The sequence below is a fragment of the Acartia tonsa genome, chromosome 13 (genome assembly GCF_053477335.1).
Source record: "Acartia tonsa isolate MP-2025a chromosome 13, ASM5347733v1, whole genome shotgun sequence".
NCBI lineage: Eukaryota > Metazoa > Arthropoda > Copepoda > Calanoida > Acartiidae > Acartia > Acartia tonsa.
In genome coordinates, this window is record NC_137272.1 from 11,398,091 (window position 1) to 11,420,051 (window position 21,961).

The window sequence follows — 21,961 nt, forward strand, 5'->3', positions numbered from 1 at the left end:
TGACCTTAGCATTGAAGAAGGACATACAGACATACAGACACACACACTTATAGAATAGCAAAGAGTTCCCAGTAGCTGAGAGAGAAGTTTAATAATATTCGTTTGTGTAAAAATTTATAAAGTATTCATCAAGATTTCATTAGATCTTTTACAGGAATATAGTGACTGTAGAATAAAAATAATAATCTTAATCAGAGAGAGAGGGGGGACAATGGGCTGTTTATTAAACTAGTCCCCAATGTTTTATAACAATGTTTTCTTATTGGTTGGCTTTACAACTTTAAGGGCTTTAGTAAATTTTTATTGTTTGTTTTATTAGGTGAAGTGTTCAAATATTTCAACCACTAATTTTAATCTACAGAAGGGGTAATTTTGTGAATCAGCATAGGGAATGTATGTACATCAATTTATCGGCGATTGTCTTATCCCTTTAGATCCTTGAATCTCAATGAATAAGCCAATGGACAATAAATTTAAAATACATCTCTAATTATGATGAACAAATTACACCTTCTGTAGATCAATCTCTAAAAAAGCACCCAAAGGTTTTGCGCCAACTATGTAATTAGATAAAGATTTTCTGAAGAAGAATTGTTACCAGTATAGTTTTTTTTACCTGAACCTTCCATTCTGGCGTAGAAAAATATAGCTCAATAGTAGAATATTCATCAGCTTCGGTTTCTCCAATCTATAAATGATTAGTTGTAAAGTAGCGGCACTTCAATACTGTTCTCTCTAAACTCTAAAACGAGTTTGAGCCTTATTTTGGAAAGATGTCTTGGGATGGTTTTAGGCTATGTTATTTCCCTCTCCCGATCAATATTGGATACAAAGGTTAATTTTAATTTTGGTTCATTATAAGTCTTATACTACTTTAGTAAATGCTATTAAATTTAACCGTTCTGTATTCCATACGTCAGCTGATATTCCTCGGACCAAGAATTACTTACCCTTTCTGCTGTCCATACATCAGCTGCTATTCTTCGTACCAACCATTACTTACCCTTTCTGCAGTCCATACATCAACTGTTATTCCTCGGACCAACCATTACTTACCCTTTCTGCTGTCCATACATCAGCTGATATTCTTCGAACCACCAATTGCTTACCCTTTCTGCAGTCCATACATCAGCTGTTATTCCTCGGACCGAGAATTACTTACCCTTTCTGCAGTACATACATCAGCTGATATTCTTCTGACCGAGCATCATTTACCCTTTCTATAGTCCATACATCAGCTGTTATTCATCTGACCCAGGTATAAGGTATAACCAACAAGCGAAAAAAAGCTAAAATAATATTTGGGGGGCAAATGGAGAGGTCGTCAATTTTACGATGTATTGCCCCCAACGACAGCTGAAAAACACGTATAGGTTTCGTGATTTTTTTACGAATTAATTTCGTTATTGGTATAAGCTGCATCTGACCGAGCATTACGTACCCTTTCTACTGTCCATGCGTCAACTGATATTCCTTGGATCACCCATTACTTACCCTTTCTGCAGTCCATACATCAGCTGTTATTCCTCTGACTGAGCATTACTTACCCTTTCTGCTATCCATACATCAGCTGTTATTCTTCGGGCCACCAATTACTTACCCTTTCTGCAGTCCATACATTAGCAGCTATTCCTTGGACCGAGCATTACTTCCCCTTTCTGCAGTCCATACATCAGCTGATATTCCTCTGACCAAGCATTATTTACCTTTTCTGCAGTCCATACATCAGCTGTTATTCGTTGGACTGAGCATTATTTACCCTTTCTGCTATTCATACATCAGCTGTTATTCCTCAGATCGAGCATTACTTACCCTTACTGTTATCCATACATCAGCTGTTATTCCTCGGACCGAGCATTACTTACCCTTTCTGCTATCCATACATCACCTGTTATTCCTCGGATCGAGCATTACTTACCCTTTCTGCTGTTCATACATCAGCTGTTATTCCTCGGAACAAGCATTACTTACTATTTCTGCAGTCCATACATCAGCTGATATTCCTCTGACCAAGCATTATTTACCCTTTCTGCAGTCCATGCATCAGCTGTTATTCCTCTGACCGAGCATTACGTACCCACCTACTGTCCATACGTCAGCTCATATTCCTCGGACCAACCATTACTTACCCTTTCAGCAGTCCATACATCAGCTGTTATTCCTCAGACCAAGCATTACTTACCCTTTCAGCAGTCCATACATCAGCTGATATTCCTCTAACCGAGCATTTTTTACCCTTTCTGCAGTCCATACATCAGCTGTTATTCTTTGGACCAAGCATTACTTACCCTTTCAGCAATCCATACATCAGCTGTTATTCCTCGAATCGAGCATTACTTACCCTTTCGTCAGTCCATACATCAGCTGTTATTTTTTGGATCAACCATTACTTACCCTTTCAGCAGTCCATACATCAGCTGTTATTCCTCGGACCAGCCTTCTTCCAGAGTAAACAAACTCAGAGGGGTCAACCTAATATATTTTCAATGATAAATTGATTTATGAAAGTGACATGATGCTTGTCTGTCTGCCTGTCTGTATGTCTATTTTTTTTACTGCTGCTTAAATTTTTTTCATGCACTGTTAGGACCTTAAGGCAGGGGATGGGCAAATAAAGATTTAATCTGTTAAGCACAAAACCTTTTTATATTTAGTATTTTTTAGATTTTTAAAAATGCTAAATTTAACAATCATAATACTAGAGTGTCTTTTTAATAACTCTAAAATGATTAAATTAAAGCCAAAGGCTTAATGCATATCTATGTATTATGTATACATAGTATATCTATCCATGCATATATATGTGCAAACATCAGGATTAATGGATGCTTTTTAATATTATAGAACCTCCCTTCAAATAGATTTTTATATACTTTAGGTTCTAAGCAACAGAATACAAAAAACGCTAAGAATCTACGTAGAAAGATACAAGTAGGTAATTAAAAAGGATTAAATACTCTACTGCACTTTCAGAATCTACTCCATTATTCACTTTGTCTGTCCGTTCGGCAATCAGTCATTCCGTAACGTAGATAAAAACCGATTTTCTTACCTGCTATTTATTAATGTATGAAGCCATGAAGAGTAAAATATTTGATAATCATAGGCAAATAGGCTCTTCAGTATGGCTTCGAAACCGAATAATATCCGCTGGATTAGTACCGGTTCTTATCAAAATCATGTGTAGTATCGTATTACAGACAATTTCCATCGAATATTAAAATAAAAATCATAAAGTTAAAACCAGTTTATTAGCACGGGCCTTCGTCTACCAAGACGGGTTTTAATCTTATTATTTTTATTTAATATCTGAGGAAGGCTGTCAGTAATACGAAGCGATAAATTTATATACCCGAATCCATGCACCATGAAAATGCCACCCCACTTCTATCCTAACACATGTACAGATAAATGCACAGATATCAAGGTGGACACATTATAACAAGAACAATAACATTCATAAGTAGCGCAGCTATGTCAAACAGACACTATTTTTATTCCCTAACTTAAAGTAACAGGAAGTATGTGTATCTATTTGTCTATGTGTAACGAAGGATCTTGCTAACCGCTGAACTTATATGGGTTTCCTTTAAAAAAAACTTCTTATAGGTCAAGGGAAGGTTTTTAACTGTTTTTGAGGAAATTAACTCTACCCTCCCATGGGAAATAACCCATAAAGACAAATTTCCTCCCCCCTATCTAACTCCCTAACTGATTCCTCTTCTAGAAAAACACAGTTTACAATAAAAGTAGAGAAAAGGATAAACTTAAAGTAGATTTATTGAAGACAAATGAGCTATTATACATATTTTGTCAGTTAATAATTACATATGACATTTAATTTTGCGCAATTTATGATTTTCAAGAATCTATATATTTATACGGACGTTCAGACAAATATTATTTTGAGTTGCTTCGCTACTAAAAATATTGTCATTTAATTTAATTAAAACCAGTTTGGCAGTTTATTCTTGCATCTCATTTCATAATGGCTTCATGTTTATTCCACTATTAAATCCTTATAATAAAGTAACAGGATGTTTGTTTGTGTGTCTGTACCAAAGGATCTCGCTAACCGCTGAACAGGGTAGCTTTTCATAGGTCCCTGGAAGATTTATAACTATTTTGGGGGAGGGTACCACCACCCTCCCAAGAGAAATCGCTCCTAGAAAAAAATTACCTTTCCCAAAAAAGATACTTCAACAAAACATAAACCAATTATTTCTCTAACTAGATATTTGAAATAAAAAAAAAACATTCAAAGTGCCACTAGAGGCCTTTAGGGGCGTAGCCGCTAGTTAAATATATAGAACCAGGGATCTCAAGGGACAAGACAATGGACGATTAATTAATTTACACCACCAATATTTTAAGTCGACCCTGCACTTTCAGTTTTAGTTTAAAAAGAAATAGTAAAAATAATTTTATAGTTTTAAACCTTCTTTAGGATATAGGATTGCATATTGAAGAAACTAGCAATTCATAGCTGTGTTTAGTGCCCTAGGAAAATGGAAATAGATGTCACTGCTTTTGGCCTACCTATTTCATTGACGTCAGGAAATACCTTAGACCCCATCTCTTTTCAAGGGGGTTTCTTTCCCCCTTCCCTTTCTCGTTCCCTCTACTATGAGGTTAATAGAATAGGTAGGCTTTGACATCTATCCCCATTTTCACAGGGAAAAACACACAGCTATATCAATTCTACTCTGAAATATGCGTCCAGATTTACATAGAAATGATGGCACTTTACCTGTAGAAGTTCAGATGCTAGCTTCAACCTGAGAGGCCTGCCCTGCATCTTAGCGGCATCCCCCATCCAGTCAGGTATAGCCTCGATTGTACAATTCCCTGTCCTCTCTACAATTTTTAAATTAGTTATAAACAAGGAGCGGGGTTGTCCTCCTAAGATTTAATAGAAAAATTATTCTTTCCAAACTGTCTTTCAGCCCTAACCTAGAGGCTAGGGTTGAAAAAAGTTGAATTTTCAAGGATGAATGATGTTACAGTCTTTGGTAAGGTCAAACTGACATTAATATACCAAATTAATTAATGTAAAATGCCATATTTTATATTTGTTGTCTTGCTTATTTTCATCAATTTTAAACTTTCAAGAGGGGGTTTTATACACGATGTAGCACAAGAAGTGCATATTAGACAGTTAAAGGGTGAGCAAAAAAAAATGCGTAGATTTTTAAAATTCAAATTGCGCGGCTTGTGTTAATAGTAGAAAAATGTTACGCATACCATTAGAACCGAAAAGAAGTCTATTTTTTGAAAATATAAGAACGATTCCTCTGCTACGTATAGTTAGGGAGCTACATGTTAAAATGTCCCAACTGACTTAAAACTTCACTTGCGAGTAAATTTTGGGACATTTTACCATCTAGCTTCTAGATTATTTGTAGCACAGGAACCGTTCTAATATTTCCAAAATATTCAGTTCATAGCGGTTCTGACGGTATGCGTAACATTTTTCTACCATTAACACAAGCCACGCAATTTGAATTTCAAAAATGTACGCACCTCTTTTTGCAAGAATTATTGTCTAACATTTACTAATATACTTGCAAGTCAAGTTTTAAGTCAGTTGGGACATTTTAACACGTAGCTCCCTAACTATACGTAGCAGAGGAATCGTTCTTATATTTCCAAAAACTAGACTTCTTATCGGTTCTAATGGCATGCGTAACATTTTTCTACTATTAACACAAGCCGCGCAATTTGAATTTTAAAAATCTACGCATTTTTTTGCTCACCCTTTAGTTACACTGGTGATTAAAGTATTATAACCAAATAATCCTATTCGTTTGCTCAAAACTTATTAAATTTAATTTGGTTGGTCCAAAACTAATAGTTTTAAAATTTTGAAACAAATAACTTTAATCTACAGAAAGCATAAATATGTTTTTTTACAATTGGGGACGATTTTTATTTCATCCTCTATTGTCCTATCACTGATAAAAGTTAAACTTGTAATATTTTCCCTCCAAAATTGATATATAAAAATAAATGTAAAAAGTTTTAGATGCACTTACATGCATCAATCTTGTTAAACTAAACAAATAATTCTTTCTAGCTGTGAAGCAACTCTTTATATACTAGTTGTTTTTAGTATATTTAGATTTGATATTCAAAGTTTGGTTAAGTCTTTGATTGGCTTTTACTAGGATGACTGTCTTTAAGTGTGGTGAATTACCCATCGATTTTGTGTTCTTCTAAAAAAATAAAAGTTAACAAACAACAGAGTTTTGCACACAAAAAAAGGATTATAGAAAAAAGGGAGTGATTTTTTAACAGGACGATTTATAAAGCTTTTTGGAACCATAAGCGAAACATAAGGAAATGAGGAGAGAGAGAGAGAAAGAAAGAGAGAGAGAGAAGAGAGAGAGAGAGAGAGAGAGAGAGAGAGAGAGAGAGTAGAGAGAGAGAGAGAGAGAGAGAGAAAGAGAGGGAGAAATAGAGTGAGAGAAAAAAAAAGAGAGAGATAGAGTCGTTGAGATAAAAAATTAGAAAAAGAATCGGACAGAAAGAATTAGAGAAAGATAGAGAGAAAGAAAAAAGAAGTGGCAGACATAGAGGGAGAAAGAAAGAGAGAGAGAGGGTGACGGAGAGAGAAAAAGAGACGAAGAGAGTGAGAGCGGGATAGCGAAAAAGCAAAGCAAAGAAATGGCGAGAACCCAGTAAAAGTGTCGGACTGATTATGACGTAAAAAAAAATAATTAGCCAATGAGAGGCCACTATAAATTTTACCATTGGTCAATAATGGCCTCTCATTGGCTAATATTTTTCTTGACGTCATAATCAGTCAGACACTATTACTGGGTTTAATGGCGATGAAGAATTTCAATCTACAAAACAACAAAAGAATCACTTGTGGTGTAGCTTTGCTATGAATGTAGTTATGCTTTAAATGAGTTTGGAACTCTATGATTCCAAAACTACTTCGCTTATGTACACACATGTTCTTGTTTTTAAAAACTACTTTTGTAAAATGTATAAAATGTTTGTACAAAATATTACAGGAAACAAGGGTGTAAACATGCATATGAGCGAAGCTCAAAACCAAATATGTCCAGGAGAGGAGTATAGGATGGTGTAGTACCCCCCCCCCCCCCTAAGTTAATTTTGACAATCACAGAGGGCAATAATTTTAATATTTAAAATTAAAATCTGTCGTACAATTCCTAAAATACAAGTTGCTAAATTCAAAACTTGCTTATAGAGATGCTTTGCTTATAATATTGTGCTTTATTATTTAATTTTAGCAAGCTACTTACTAGTATAACTAAAAAAGTAAAAAATCAATATAAAAAAGCATTTACAGACGGACAGATCGACCTTAAATGTAGAAAAAAAACTTTGCTTTTAAAAAGTTAAAATATATTGAAATATTTATACATTCTAAATTTGTAAATTCAAAACTTTTTATCAAAACAGAACAGTGTTATTGAATTTTGTAAAATTCAAATTTAAAATATTTTAGCTTACATATATATATCAATAAGATTGGTACAAAAAAAATGCGCATTTTTCCTTAATTCGACAGTGGGCCATCTGGGAAATTTGGAGGGGGAGGGGGGGTGTATGTTCTCTAGAACTTCGAGAGAATTAGCCAATATTTTATAGACGCTTCATCCTTGATTAAATTCGCAAATATTTTACAATATCAAATTATCGATGGATCTTAGGGGATAAGATAGTCGACGATAAATTCATGGTTAAGCCCTAAATTATAAACAAAATAACCCTTCCTGTATATCAAAATTATTGTTGAAAAGTTTGCACACTGTTATTTTAAACCAATAAATCAAGATATATTAAAATTAATCAAAATTTTTGAGCCAAGAAATAGATAATGATGTTATAAAACTTTAGGTACTAGTGTATTTTACATTCCATCATCCTCTCCCTCCCTGGTATGCATTTTTGGTACTTAATAAAAGAGGTAGTTGCACGAAATGCATTTGAACTTGAATTTAGTAAACCACATACATTTTCCTGTTTAATGGTTTAAACTATATTTATAGAGCATAAATTTAAATTTTCTACCACGTAATTTAAAAAATATCAAGACTGATATAGGGACTTTTACCTACACAAATTAGACATTTTTGGGCGTTACTCAAAATCTGCCTGGTAAACGTTTATTTTTATTTCAAACATCTTCATGGCTAACCAATTTATATATCTTATTCTACAAACAAACAAAAAACATATCTATAATACAAAGTAGCTTGATGTCTGTCCGTCCGTCTGTCCGTCCGTCTGTCCGTCCGTCTGTCCGTCCGTCTGAAGCTTAAGATCTCGGTAACCACTGAACCGATTGGATTCTTCTCTTCAGGGTATATACCTATCGGTCCTGTGGTGGTTTTAAGCTATTTTCTTGGGGGGTGGGACACCCCCACCCCCCAAAAAATGAAAATTCCCCCCCCCCCAGTTTTTTTTTTTTTGCAGAAGATTTCCTTGGTCCTCTTTATTTTTTTTTTGCAGAAGATTTCCTAGCTCCTTTTTTTTATGCAGAAGATTTCCTAGCTCCTTTTTTTTATGCAGAAGATTTCCTTGGTCCTTTTACGAATTTCGCCAAAAATTTTTTTTTATCACCTCTTGGGCAAAGCCCCTAGAGGCTAGGGGCGAAGCCGCTAGTCTATAATACAAAGTAGAACGATGTCTGTCTGTTTGTTTGTCTGTTTGTTTGTCTTTACAGGGTAGCTTCTCAATGGTCCCGGGAAGGTTTTTAACTATTTTCTTGGGAGGTGGGACACCCCTAACCCCCAAAATAAATAAAAAATACCCCCCCCCCCTCAATAAAAAAATATTTTTGTTATTTTACTTTAAAATCAAAAACACAAAAAAATTAGTTTGATAAAACCTCTTGGGGCAAAGCCCCTACAGGCTAGGGGCGAAGCCGCTAGTAACATATAAAGGTTCACTTCTACAAGTATCTCCAACTCGTTAAATGTACTTATTGCTACTATCCCTTTACAATAAATTGCCCCATTCCACCCTAATACTATACCTGAGACTGTGTATTGTAAACCAGTGTTGAAATCATGTATTATGTTGTACGTCTGAAATAAAAAATAATTTTCACTTTATAATAAGTTTTAATGGTTTAGGAATAAGGTATAGCCAACAAGCGAAATAAATCTAATATAATAATGGGGGGGGGGGGCAGATAAAAAGATCGTCAATTCTATTAATTACTGCCCCCCAACGACAGCTGAAAATTAAGTATAAGTTTCGTGATTTTCTTCTGAATTAATTTCATTGTTGGTGTAAGCTGCTAAAACCATCCCAAGACCTAAATTTCCAAATAAAATAGCCTAAAACCATACTTGGGGCTATGTAAAGCTTTCCAAAGAGGAACTTCATATTTATTGAGACATAAAAAACTTAATACTTTATAAAATAGGGTATGCTTCCCTATAGCTAGGGTATATGGCAATTATAAGTGCGTGCGTGCACCGGGATTTGCTGGGAAGTGCGCTGGCGTGCACTAATATTTTGATACCCAACTTACACCAGAATCGAGGAGGAAATGCAGATCCAAAACGGTTCCGTGGTTATAAGAATTACTTCATTTCAGTTTAAATTTCTTCTTTAATCATGGAATTAGTTTTTTTTATTTAAAAATTAATTAGAGCAGAAAATCCTTAATTAGTTCTTTAATAAAAGAAATTATTTGCTTTTTGTCTCATAATTTTTAAAATTAGACATTATTAAAGATTTTCTAACAGGAAAGATTTTTTTCTTAAATTAGACTTTGTCATTGGATTTTTATACACACCAAAGATTTATAATACCGTTATCTTATTTGATTAAAAACTTTGAACACTTTTATTGAATTTTGATTGGTTGGGTCCTAATGTTTCGACCACAGAAGGGGTAATTTTGGGCATCATTATTGGGGATGTACATCAATTTATCGGCCATTGTTCAATCCTTTTAGATCCCTGAGATTTTGGGTACAACCTAGATCATTAGATATAGCAAAAACGAAAACTAAGTAGTGAAAAGTTTAAAAATAATTTTTTTTAAATTAATTTTTCCTGAAAAAATTAATTTTGATGAAATTAAATTTTTGCTTATTATAATCATACAAAAATCATAACATTGTAACTTTTGAACTCAATGTAAAATGTTGTTTTTAAATGGAATATTTATAACACAAGTCTTAAATAAAGATATACTATAAATAAGTCTTACAAGAGTTCAGCAAGGAGAAATGTATAAAAAAAAGTAGCTGCAGTATTGTTTTACTTTTTTAAACTAGCTTATACGCCCTTAGATGCCTCTCCCCATTTAATATTTTGTTTTTTTTACATAATTTTTTTTGGGGTGGATGGATAATTTTTTCTCGGGGCGATATCTCTTGGGAGGATGATGGTTCTCTCACCCAAAACAGCTATAAACCTTCCCAGGGCCATCGGTACAAACAGACAATCAGTCAGACAGATAGACATCCTTTTACTCTTTTATAAGAATTGAGTGTTATTGTCATTAAATATGAAAAGGTTACAAAATCTTTAGATAATTCATCATGTAAATTATAACATAATTATCTAAAAAGAAACTCGACAATGAACAAGTGGAAAAATTAAGTGATTCTTGTCTTGGTCGAATAAACGTTCGGTAATATCTTGCTATGGGTGTTTTTATTAATTCTTTTTTGGTTAGCACACAATATCTGTGTCCAAACATTTAAACCAATAACAAACATAAGGGATAACTCTTTATCCCTTAAGATCCCCGTTTTGTTTTAAATTAAAAACTAAAGCAAACAAATTTTATAGTAGTTCCGCTATTGAAAATCTCTGCTAAGACAGTCTCATTAAAAGTCTTGTAATTACTTTTCCACGAGTTTGATATTAAAAGTCTGAAACTTTTTCTTTGTTAACCAAAAAAAACATTTTCTTGTACAGGATTTTTCTTTTGCTAAAACCATGAAATAATGGAAAAGATTTAAACATCCATCTGTTGTAAGATAGTTTTGTGTGTTCTTAAAAAACTCACTAATCATTGAACCAATTGAGTTCTACATTTAAGGGAATCTTTACAGAGGTCCTGGGATGCTGCTGGTATCTATTGCTTATAAACTAAAAGTTAGAGAAGGGAAACACCTTGGCCCGTTAACAGGCACAACTCATTACCATGCACAGTTAGGACTTCAAGACAAAGTTCGTGCAATCGCAGAGTTGGTTGTCTGTTGGATGCAACTTAACTTAATATAGTATTCCATCCAATTACAAGAGGATGATGCCCTTGGGTTCCCTAACTGATCACTTTAGGAAATCGAAGGAAAATTACGCACCAATGTAAAAAATAACTAGGTAATAAAGACCCCTTTAAAATATAGTAGTTAAAAAGCAATCCTAATAAAACAAGGATGCTTATATCCAACAAAAGTAATGTTTACCTGGGGTAGAAGATGCGGGGCCAGAGCTAGGGTTGTCAGGAATACCGAGGGGGCTGTGTGGAGTCGTGGTGTCAGTTTCATACTCACCAACTAATATTTTTAATTATTTAATACCTATATTTGCGACAACTTGTATTACACATAAACTGCCAATTTTGAACAATTACAAAACGGCTTACTTTATTGCATCAAATCCAACAGTAAATAAACATTAAACATGTATTGATAAACTCGTATTTTTTTACCATAAAGTTTTTAAAATTTATAGTACTTCAATCATTGTTAAATGAATATCTAAGTTTTATAAAAAGGACGATTGCTGTCCATATAATCTGTTCTGAATAATATAATAGATACTATGAACATTAGTAATAATGGAATAAGCACTTATTTTACCTTACATAGTTAGGACTTCGTAAAAAGGCCGTGCAATCACAAAGTTTTATTGATTTCAGGTTAATTAATAACAACTTTTTTTTTCTATTCTTATCGACTGAAAAAGGCTCAGAAATCATATAAATAATAAATAATGTTTTCATAAAAGCAAAGAATCTTATGTTTTATAAAGTTATATAAAATTATATAAAATGAACAGGAAAACAGAATAAGAATAAATGATTGAAAGATCTTAAATTGGAGAAAAAAATTCCTATGTCATCAGTGGAGATATCATAGATAACAATACACATAGATTGATGAAAAAGCTTATTTAAATTCTTATTGACAACAAAAATAAGATCAAATTTTTAAAATGTGAACATAGAATATTGATCAAGGATACAACTATACCACAATATAGATGAAATGGAACTCAATCTTAACAAAGCGTGAATCAAGCTTGGTAACAATATGTTTTATTTTTCTATCCATGGATGTTGTCAAAAAGTTCAATTTTAATTGTAATTCAATTATACCCTTATTTTTTCAATTTTAGAATTGATATATTCTAGGAATAAGGTATAGCCAACAAGTGAAATAAATCTTAAATAATATTTGGAGGGCAGATAAAAAGGTCATCAATTTAACTATGTGTTGCCTCCAAAAGACAGCTGAAAATCACATGGAGGTTTCGTGATTTTTTTGAATTAATTTCGTTGTTGTTAAAAGCTGCATATATTCTCTCTATGAATTTCTACTTTTGTAACTTAATTTTGAAGAAAGGAAGAAAAATAAATCTAAGTAGAATGTCAATATAGGTATACACGGGCTAAACTATCCCAGTACCTTTTCAAAGTAAAAAAACTTGATATTTATCAAAAAGAAAGTGTTTGTGTCTGTTAAGAGCAAAACGGTTTTCCTTCTATTGCATCTGAACAAAAATGACCTTTTGAAGTAAAAATTATCATTTGAATGCTCAACTTAGGTTAGATTAAGTTTTTTTAAATGTTATAAGAGCCCCACAGGACCAAGAAAAAAATATTTCTCTCAAAGTATATGACAAAAATTTTAATTTCATATCTTTTGAATTTGCTGCTATTTGAACCAATTGACGTGAATCCATCTTAAATTACTGACTTATCATTGGATCTCTTCAAACAAAGGAGACATGGTATTGGTTCATTTTAGCTGCAAATAATTTTGTTGAAAGTGTAAATATGCAAGGTGGAAGAGAACATTGGGCTATAAAATACACTAGTACTTAAAGTTTAATAAGTCCATTATCTTTTTCTTTTTCATAAAAAAACTAAGACACTTTTGTTAAATTTTAATTTGTTGGTTGCATACTATCAGAGTCATAACTTTTCAACCAATATCTTTAATCTACGCATGGAATAATCTTTTTTTGTAATTATTAGGCATGTTTATCCAATTTTTTATCCCCCAAAATCCCTTAATATTAATAGTCTTATCCCTTAAAATCCCTGGAATATGTTGAGTCTAGTTATTGACATCTATTGGGGGAGAGGAGATGTAATTTCTGGGTCCATTGATTTAGAATGGAAGTGGAGAAATTTATTTAATACTAGCGTATCACAGGGGAGGCATGTTTTATGCCAGAAAATAACATTCCGATTATTCTACAAAATTACAAAAAATAGAAGTAATTGCTTTATGAAGAATAATTATCTGCTTTGGCCCAAGACTCTACGGGACAAGGAGAAGTGTTAGAAAAATAGCCTAAAACCTTGTTTTATTTTGTCTACAAGCTAAAGATCTCTAAAAGTATTTGTCTTATTTGGTTGTACTTTCCAGAGAAGCTTTATACATTTATTTGTTTAGTTTTATGCATTTCCCTGTCCTATCCGACCTCCCCTATAGTCTAGGACAGAAGTAATTAATACATAAATAAAAAAGATTAGGATAAGTAAAATCAATTTAAAAATTTAGATATAAAAAAGACAACGAACTTTAACCCTTACAGATCGGGCCTCAATTCCCACCTTAATAGATCGGGGGGGGGGGGGGGCTCAAAGAGCCCCCCCCTCTATCTCGGCTCCTGGTACAGATAAAGACGTAAAATTTTTTTCTGGTGGTTCATGTGTATTTTTAGAGAAAATTACTTTTTCTAGTCATAGCAGTCAGACCGCTCCTTAGCCGCTTTTTAGCGGCCAGCTGCTAAATTTTAAAACAGCTGTAGAGCGGCCAATTTTGCAGCTAGGATGACCAAATTTTAGGACGAACTTTTATTTTTCATAACAAAAAAATTACTTTTTCTGATCATCACCGAAAAACGGCAAATAACGGAAACCGCCATTTTCGGCGGTTACGGCGGTAAAACGGCGGTTGGCGGCGCAAATTAATATTTCTATCTGTTTATTATTGCTCAAGGATTTACCAAAAAAAATTATAGGTCTCTAGCTGTGATAGAAGCCACGATATTCATGATTTATATCTGTAGTAAAAGCCGGACAAAAATCGGTCATAAAGTCGGTCAGGGAGCGGTCAAACGGTCATAACACCACTTTTCTCAGAAGGTCATTGATATTTAAGTATTCACCAAAAAAATTTTAGGTTTCTACCTACACAAAAGTCATAATTTAGAAATTAAGATTTATTTAGAATTTTTTCTAATTTTTTTTGCTACCCAACCGACTTTGACCGGACACCACGACCGACACAGACCAGATATCCTAATAAAATCAACTCTTGCCGACGTATAATTACTAAACTTAAAAAGTCATGAAGTTACAGCTCTCCATCTTACCTACAAAAAAAATGAAATTGAAAAAACTAGAGGGGGGGGCTCTTTGAGCCCCCCTCCCGATCTGTAAGGGTTAATGCAGAAAAAAATAAATCAACAACTGAATGTTTGTATAACTTGTTTGTCATATGATATTAATGACAAACAATAAATAAAAACTAAAGACAAAAAATATATAAAAAATCACTAATTTAAAAGAGTTTGTGTTTGCATCAAAAAATAATGATTATTTTACTGACAATCCCTTCAAAATTGTTTAATACCATGGTTAGTTAGCTTTTTCATCAGTTTAAACCTGGATTAAATTGTGTCAGGGAGGGGGGGGGGGCAATTGCAGATAAATTATTTTCACTAGTTCCTTTTTTGAGTGTAAATTTAAGGTTTAAGTGTTTCCGAGAAATAGAATTTTATCAATTGTCTTTTCCCTATATTTGATATTCCCTATAATCAACTTAAAATTATGAATGATAAGGGTGTAAGAAGGATTTTAAAGATTATGGGCAGAAGGATGATTAGATGCCAAATTATATAAAGGTTTTTAATTTATTTATATCCGTTAAGGTCTCGCTAACTACTCAATCGATTGAGTTATACATTATAGAAAAGAATTTCCATAGGTTAGTTTAGTAAAGTTATTTAAGTCTCCGGATAATTAATGCTATTATTATTAGCCCAGAACTCCTTCGTTCATTAGATGCTATCGGTGCAAAATATCATAGAAAACTTTAAGAGCGGTTGGGAGTAGGGGGCATTTTTTACCCCTTTGCAATTCGACTGACATAATATTATATAAGATAAATAATTTAATTCCTTGTGATTTAAATCGTAGTCATGGTGAGAATATGAGACCTCGTTCGAACCTGAAAAAAATGAAGGATATATATTTATACAATTATCTGTTTTGTAAACTCACTAGCTCGACTAAATGTCCGAAAAATTGAGCCATGTGACGTCATAAAAGGGAGAGATGAGAGGAGAAGTGGAAAAGGAAACCCCTTAAAAAGAAATGGATCTATTGACTTCACACGGCTCATTTTTTCTGACACTTTGTAGAGTCTCCTTTTTTTGTGTTAATGTTTTCACCACTAGACTCTATAGACCTAACCCAAGGTCAATGTCAAAAACGACAAACCCCAAACTGTTCCAGTTTTGAGCAAGACGATTCCAGTCCCGTCATATACGTTTAGGGAAAGAAAACGGGAAGGGGGGAAGAAAATCTCTTCAAAAGAGATGGGAGAAAAGGGAAGAGATTTTCTTCCCCCTTTCACGTTTTATGTGACGTCACAGGAATCGTCTTGCTCAAAACTGGGACAGTTTGGAGTTTGTCTCAAAAACACATTCAGTCTTACATATCAGGGATCTTAATGGATGGACAATGGCCAATAGATTAATGTAAATCCCCAAGGATGAAACACAAAATTGTCCCTTTTGTAGATTACAATTAGTGGTCGAAACGTTTGGACACTTAACTTAATGAACCAACCCACCAAATTTCTAGAATAGTCCCCAAAGTTGTTAAAACAAAAAATAAGAAATATTTGGGGACTAGTGTAATAAACAGCTCATTGTCCCCTCTCTCTGCTATATGTTTTGTGGCTATGCTATTTTTAGACAAATGACCTTGTTTGTATATTAATTAAATTACCAAAATTTGTAAAGAATTTATTTATGTCAAGTATCTAGCTCTTTGAAGATACAAATTCTATTAATCTCATTTCGATGTTTGATAATTAGCAAAATTTATATAATTTTTATTATTTTATCTTCGTAAATGTATGTTAGTTAAAGTCTTTCTTTCTACCGGTTACAAAACTTGTTTGGTCATTCTTTCATTGATAAAGTATACTGTATTGTTCATCTTATATTGGAAATCTTTGAAATGGAGATTTCAATAGTAATTAGACACAACTCATGGTTGAAGGAATTTGAAAATTACCTTTAATGTAAATTAAAATCATTAGTTTGTACCCAACTATACATGATTTGATATAATTACCCAAAGCTTTTGAGCCAATGAATAAGATGGCCTGGATTTAAAACTTTGGGTACCAGTAAAATGTACAGTCAAACGGTCCCTCCCTCCCTGTGTAAATCGAAACGGTTGTTAAATATACAAAAAATAAAAAAAACATATAAAACTTTTGATATAAAATATGTTTTTAAGCCAAAAGTTTGAAGATAAAAGATAACATATAACAGTGTGGAAAGATATCTCTAAATCATATTTTATTGGAACTTTATTGCGTACAAAAGTTGTAGAGAAAACGTATGCATGGAAAAAAGGAACAGAAATATCTATATTTATTATTTAATCAACATAATTGAATATTATGATGTTTGTAATAAATGCTCTTTACCATTTCATAAATATACCCTAGAGCGCCATAACTGTGTAATAAAATTATTTTGCCAAGACATTTCTCCTATTCTTACATTTTTTCATTTCTTTACTTATGACCCACTTATTGATGCAGCTCAATTTTTAGTGCCTTTTTACAAAATTTAGTTTTTAGAATTTAAATGGTCAAACTGGTATGTCCCCTAAAACATTTTAATTTCACTTAAAAGTTTATCTTGGGTATAGTCCTTTCCACGACATCCCTCAATAAGGAGCGATTCTTCGTATTTTTCACAGTAGCTTTTCTCCTATTTCTAGCCCCTGCGGGGGGCTCTAACCCTGCGGGACCAATAACCTAACCTTACCTAAAATAACCTATAAAAAGCCATTTTAAAAATACGAAGAATCGCTCCTTATGGAGGGATGTCGTGGAAAGGACTATACCCGAAATCTTTTTAGAGTTACAAAATCTTAATTAAAATATGGATTTTACCACTTAAAACGTGGATCCTTTTGTGTTTACTAGCGGATACGCCCCTAGAGGCCTTTAAGGGCCCTTGAAATTGTGGGATGGGGGGGGGGGATAAAAAGGATAAGTATTTTTTGGGGTGGTTTTTTTTCTAGGAACCTAGGAGATTCTACATTTTAAAGGAGAACAATATTGGTTTAACAGTTGCCTAGATCCTTTGACACACACACACACGCACACACAGTCAGACAGACCCAGATCATATTACTTTGATTTAAAGATTATCATTCTATCTTGTCCCTTTTTTCCTGATAAAAATCCATCTCAATAAATTAGGTTTGATATGAAAGCTTTCAAAATATTATTGCTGTAAAAAGTTTCCACTTAAAGAGAGCAAATTTCATCGTGTAGATTCTCTATAATACATATATATGTTATATTTTTTACTCAATATTAAGTTTCAATGTTTAGCCTTCTTAACCGTTATCTACTTTCCCAAGGGATGGGGGGGGGGGGTGCAAAGAACCACCCAAAGTCTAAAACTACATTTTCTTAAACGTTGATTATAGAGTTGCTACACTTTATAAATCGTACCTAACTACTACAGGAATTACCATGCAACGTTTGAAATCGATAGGACAATTCTAACATGCCTAAATTAATGAAAAAACCTATCCGTCTCAGACGTACGGACGGACCGACCCTAATTATAGAAAAGCTTCGCTTTTAACAAACGAATAACTAACCTACCTCCTTATCGTTTTTTTTAATGAAGGAGAGGGGGTTCTTTGCTTAACATAAACTTTAAGGGGAACCGACCTAAAGTCTTTAAAAGATTCAATATTTGTAAATGGTTCTCCGTATAAATGAAAATAAGGTGGAAAATAAATAAAACTTGAAGATCCTGAGAAAACAAACTTGAAATGAGTTGAATAAAGAATTTTTATTAGGTGCACACCAGGGAAACAAGGATAACAACATACATTTCAGTTCAAATTATCTCCAAAAGTCTATGAATTTTAAAGGCTACAAGCTGCCAAACGCCTGAACGTACATATGATGCCCACACTTCGTGTTAAGCGGCATAAGAAGGCCTACAAATAATCGGGAAAAGCCAAGATCCAATGATGCACAGGGAAAGCATCACTGAAGAAAAAACACGTAAAATAATAAATTTTGTGCTAGCATAATCTATTTATTTCATATGTTTGGAGATATTCGTCACCAGGAACATTTTACCGTGAACTACATTTGACCCTAATTTTCTTCTAATTGGTTTTTAAATCACCATTAGACGTTTAAAAATATATTATAACAATATCAAAAGCACAAAAGAAAATATACGGGCAAACTAAGTTATAGAAAATTTATTATTTGGTTATATAAATCTTTACTAGAATTTGAATACATATTATTGGAGCTTAAAGAAACTAATTACTCATTATTTATAGAAATCTACACAGAAAATATCAGTCGTCTATCTGTCGTTTCAAACGTACAGACAAACATTTTTTATCGTTAAGTAGCTTCGCTACAAAAACATTATGTGGATGGAAAAACTGCATTTTTAATAAAAGGAAATGAAAATCTAGAAAAGTTTATTATTTTAACAAACCAAAAAAGATTTTTCATATTCATTTTTTATATTTACTACGTTAGTCTGACATTCAACAAATTAGTCTTCTATGTAACAAAAAGATTCCCTCTATCCGGGATCAAGCCGTTTACGAGATCTTAACATATATACTCACACTCTCATACACTCTTATTAGATGATACAAGGAAGGAACGGGATTTGGCTGTTTATTACACTAGTTCCAAAGTTTCATAACTTTTTCTTATTTGTTGGTAAACTCAAGAACTTTTATTGAATTTTGATTAGTTGGTTCATTTCTTTCAGTGTCAAAACGTTTCAACCACTAATTGTTATCTACAGAAAGGGTAATATTGTGTATCATTATTTGGAATGTACATCAATTTATGGGTCATTGTCTTATCCCTTTAGATCCCTGGAATTCCCAAACAAATTGTACCTTCAATAGCTGTTTCTATCTTGACTGAAAACTGGTTTGGTAGTTCGGGTAAAGATCTAAAAAAAAATTTATTATATTCAAGGATCAAAACAAATCTTACCTATAATACACAAGTACAATAAATATGCAAAAGAGCATTATTACCCACAAACTAAAGTAAATTCCCAATGATGACAGACAAAATTATACCCCTTTTGTAGATTAAATTTTTGTTGCTAAGAAGTTTGATCTAACTAATCACGATCAAATATAAGTACTCAGTTTTGAGCCTATTGATAAGAGATTGTGTTTTTAAAACTTTGGGTACCAGTGTAATTAACAGTATTATGATTATACTACATTACTAATGGACAAAATTAGTATTGACAAAAATCCCTCACAACAAATAGGTTTACCTTGGTGGGTGAAGATTTGACCTGGGACAAAATATGCCAGGACCTTGCTGAAGAACTGTCATGGCGGTTTCACTTGGATCCAACAGAATTCTAAAAGTAATAAATATTCTGTAACATTATGTCTATTTGTCTATTTGCACCATGCGATTTTACTAATCGCTGATCCTATATGGTTCTGAGATAGTTTATTACTATTTTGTAGGAGGTTACTGTTATAGTGTATAAATGAAGATGTGTAAGTTTGAATTTGAAAGTTGAGATGGTGTTGAGTTAATTGGCTAGAAACATAATAGACAGTCTTCATGCATTGAGGCAAAGTTTTATGTGTCCCATCATATAGAGGAGTATGGTTTATTTGTGTCTAAAGTCTATAAATTAAGACTTTAATAACTCCTGAACCAATTTTAGAGTATCTTCATATAGGTCCTAGAAGATTTGTAGGCTATTTATATTTTTAGTCTTAAGCAGAGATAGATTTAGAGGATATTTCCGTCCTTCCCATCCCCTTAGAACCCCTTAGATTATGCATTAGCAAAAGTAAAGATTTGCTTTTATGAATGTACATATCTACATTATTATGTAACATATATCTCTATATGTCTAAACAATTATTAAACTTTAGTATTCAAATTTAGAATAAAAAGTTATTTAAAAGAAGTGTAAATATATTTAAAATATTTTGAACTATAAAGTTACAACAAAACTAAATATTTGCAGTTATGAATGTACATATCTACATTATAGTGTAACATATACATATACATATGTCTAAACAATTATTAAACTTTAGTATTCAAATTTAGTATAAAAAGTTATTAAGAACTGTAAATATATTTAAAATATTTTGAACTATAAAGCCACAACAAAACTAAATATTTGCAGTTATGTATAAACATATAAATAATAAAATGTATCATATTTCTATATCTGTCTGAACAATTATTAAACTTTAGTATTCAAACTTAGAATAAAAAGTTATTTTAAGAATAAAAGAATTTAGAATAAAAGAAGTGTAAATATATTTAAAATATTTTGAACTAGAAAGCCATAACAAAACTAAATATTTGCAGTTATGTATAAACATATAAATAATAAAGTGTATCATATTTCTCTATCTGTCTCAACAATTATTAAACTTTAGTATTCAAGCTTAGTATAAAAAGTTGAAAGAACTGTTTAGGTGAAGAATATTTTTACCTGGATAGCCATAACAAAATATTTGTAATTGCAGTTATGTAGAAACACATATTTTAGTGTAACAGATATCTCTATCTGTCTGAACAATTATTAAACTTTAGTATTCAAAGGGGACTATCCACGAACGAGAGCACACGATTCTAAGGACCTTCCAGCATTGATCCTATGTATTTTCTTTCAGAATATAATAGGTCACCATATATCATTATTGTATTGATGGGAAAATTTATGTTTCACTATGTTTTTTTTAGGTATTTTAATTGATTTATGAAGCTAATTCTTTTAATAAAATGGATATTTGATGATACATATGTGAATACTAAAATTAATCCATATTAGCATTAATTTAAACATCCATATGAGATATAGTAAATGTGCTTTTGAATTTTTTTAATTTTTATCATTTGACAACATGGACTATTAAAGACACCCCGAACTCAACAAAAGTTTGATTGAATTTTGACTAAAAATGCTGGACATTTTTTTTCTTTTCTTTAACTTGAAGTGGTGAAACATAAATTTTCTCGTCAATATATTAATTATTAATAGTGACCTATTATATTTTGAAAGAAAAAAATTATGTCTATCATCGTATTATATCCAGCTTTCTACGAATATAGAAATGTACAATCATAAGATTAAAACTAGTTTAAATCTTATAATTGTACATTCTATATCCGCGGAAAGCCGTTTATAATACGATGAAAGAAATAACTATTAAAATATTTTGAACTATAGAGCCACAACAAAACTAAATAATTGCAGTTATGTAGAAACATATAAATAATAGAGTGTAACAGATATCTCTATCTGTCTCAACAATTATTAAACTTTAGTATTCAAACTTAGTATAAAAATTGAAAGAACTGTTTAGGTAAAGAATATCCTTTACTGGATAGCCATAACATAATATTTGTAATTGCAGTTATGTATAAACATATCTATAATACAAAGTAGAACGATGTCTGTCT

At 32.3% G+C, this 21,961-nt stretch overlaps 1 protein-coding gene across 1 annotated transcript in view; it reads right to left on the reverse strand.

The window, feature by feature from the left end:
- Positions 1–21,961, reverse strand: part of LOC145303807 (uncharacterized) — a 105,372-nt gene that overhangs the window by 37,348 nt on the left and 46,063 nt on the right. Inside the window, exons 13-20 of the mRNA XM_080145427.1 lie at positions 19,794–19,883; positions 19,399–19,454; positions 15,369–15,418; positions 11,417–11,506; positions 9,017–9,068; positions 4,751–4,857; positions 2,395–2,472; positions 617–688 (exon numbers count right to left, since the gene is read on the reverse strand). Coding sequence (XP_080001553.1) covers positions 617–688; positions 2,395–2,472; positions 4,751–4,857; positions 9,017–9,068; positions 11,417–11,506; positions 15,369–15,418; positions 19,399–19,454; positions 19,794–19,883 — 595 coding nt within the window. The remainder of the gene's footprint in view (positions 1–616; positions 689–2,394; positions 2,473–4,750; positions 4,858–9,016; positions 9,069–11,416; positions 11,507–15,368; positions 15,419–19,398; positions 19,455–19,793; positions 19,884–21,961) is intronic.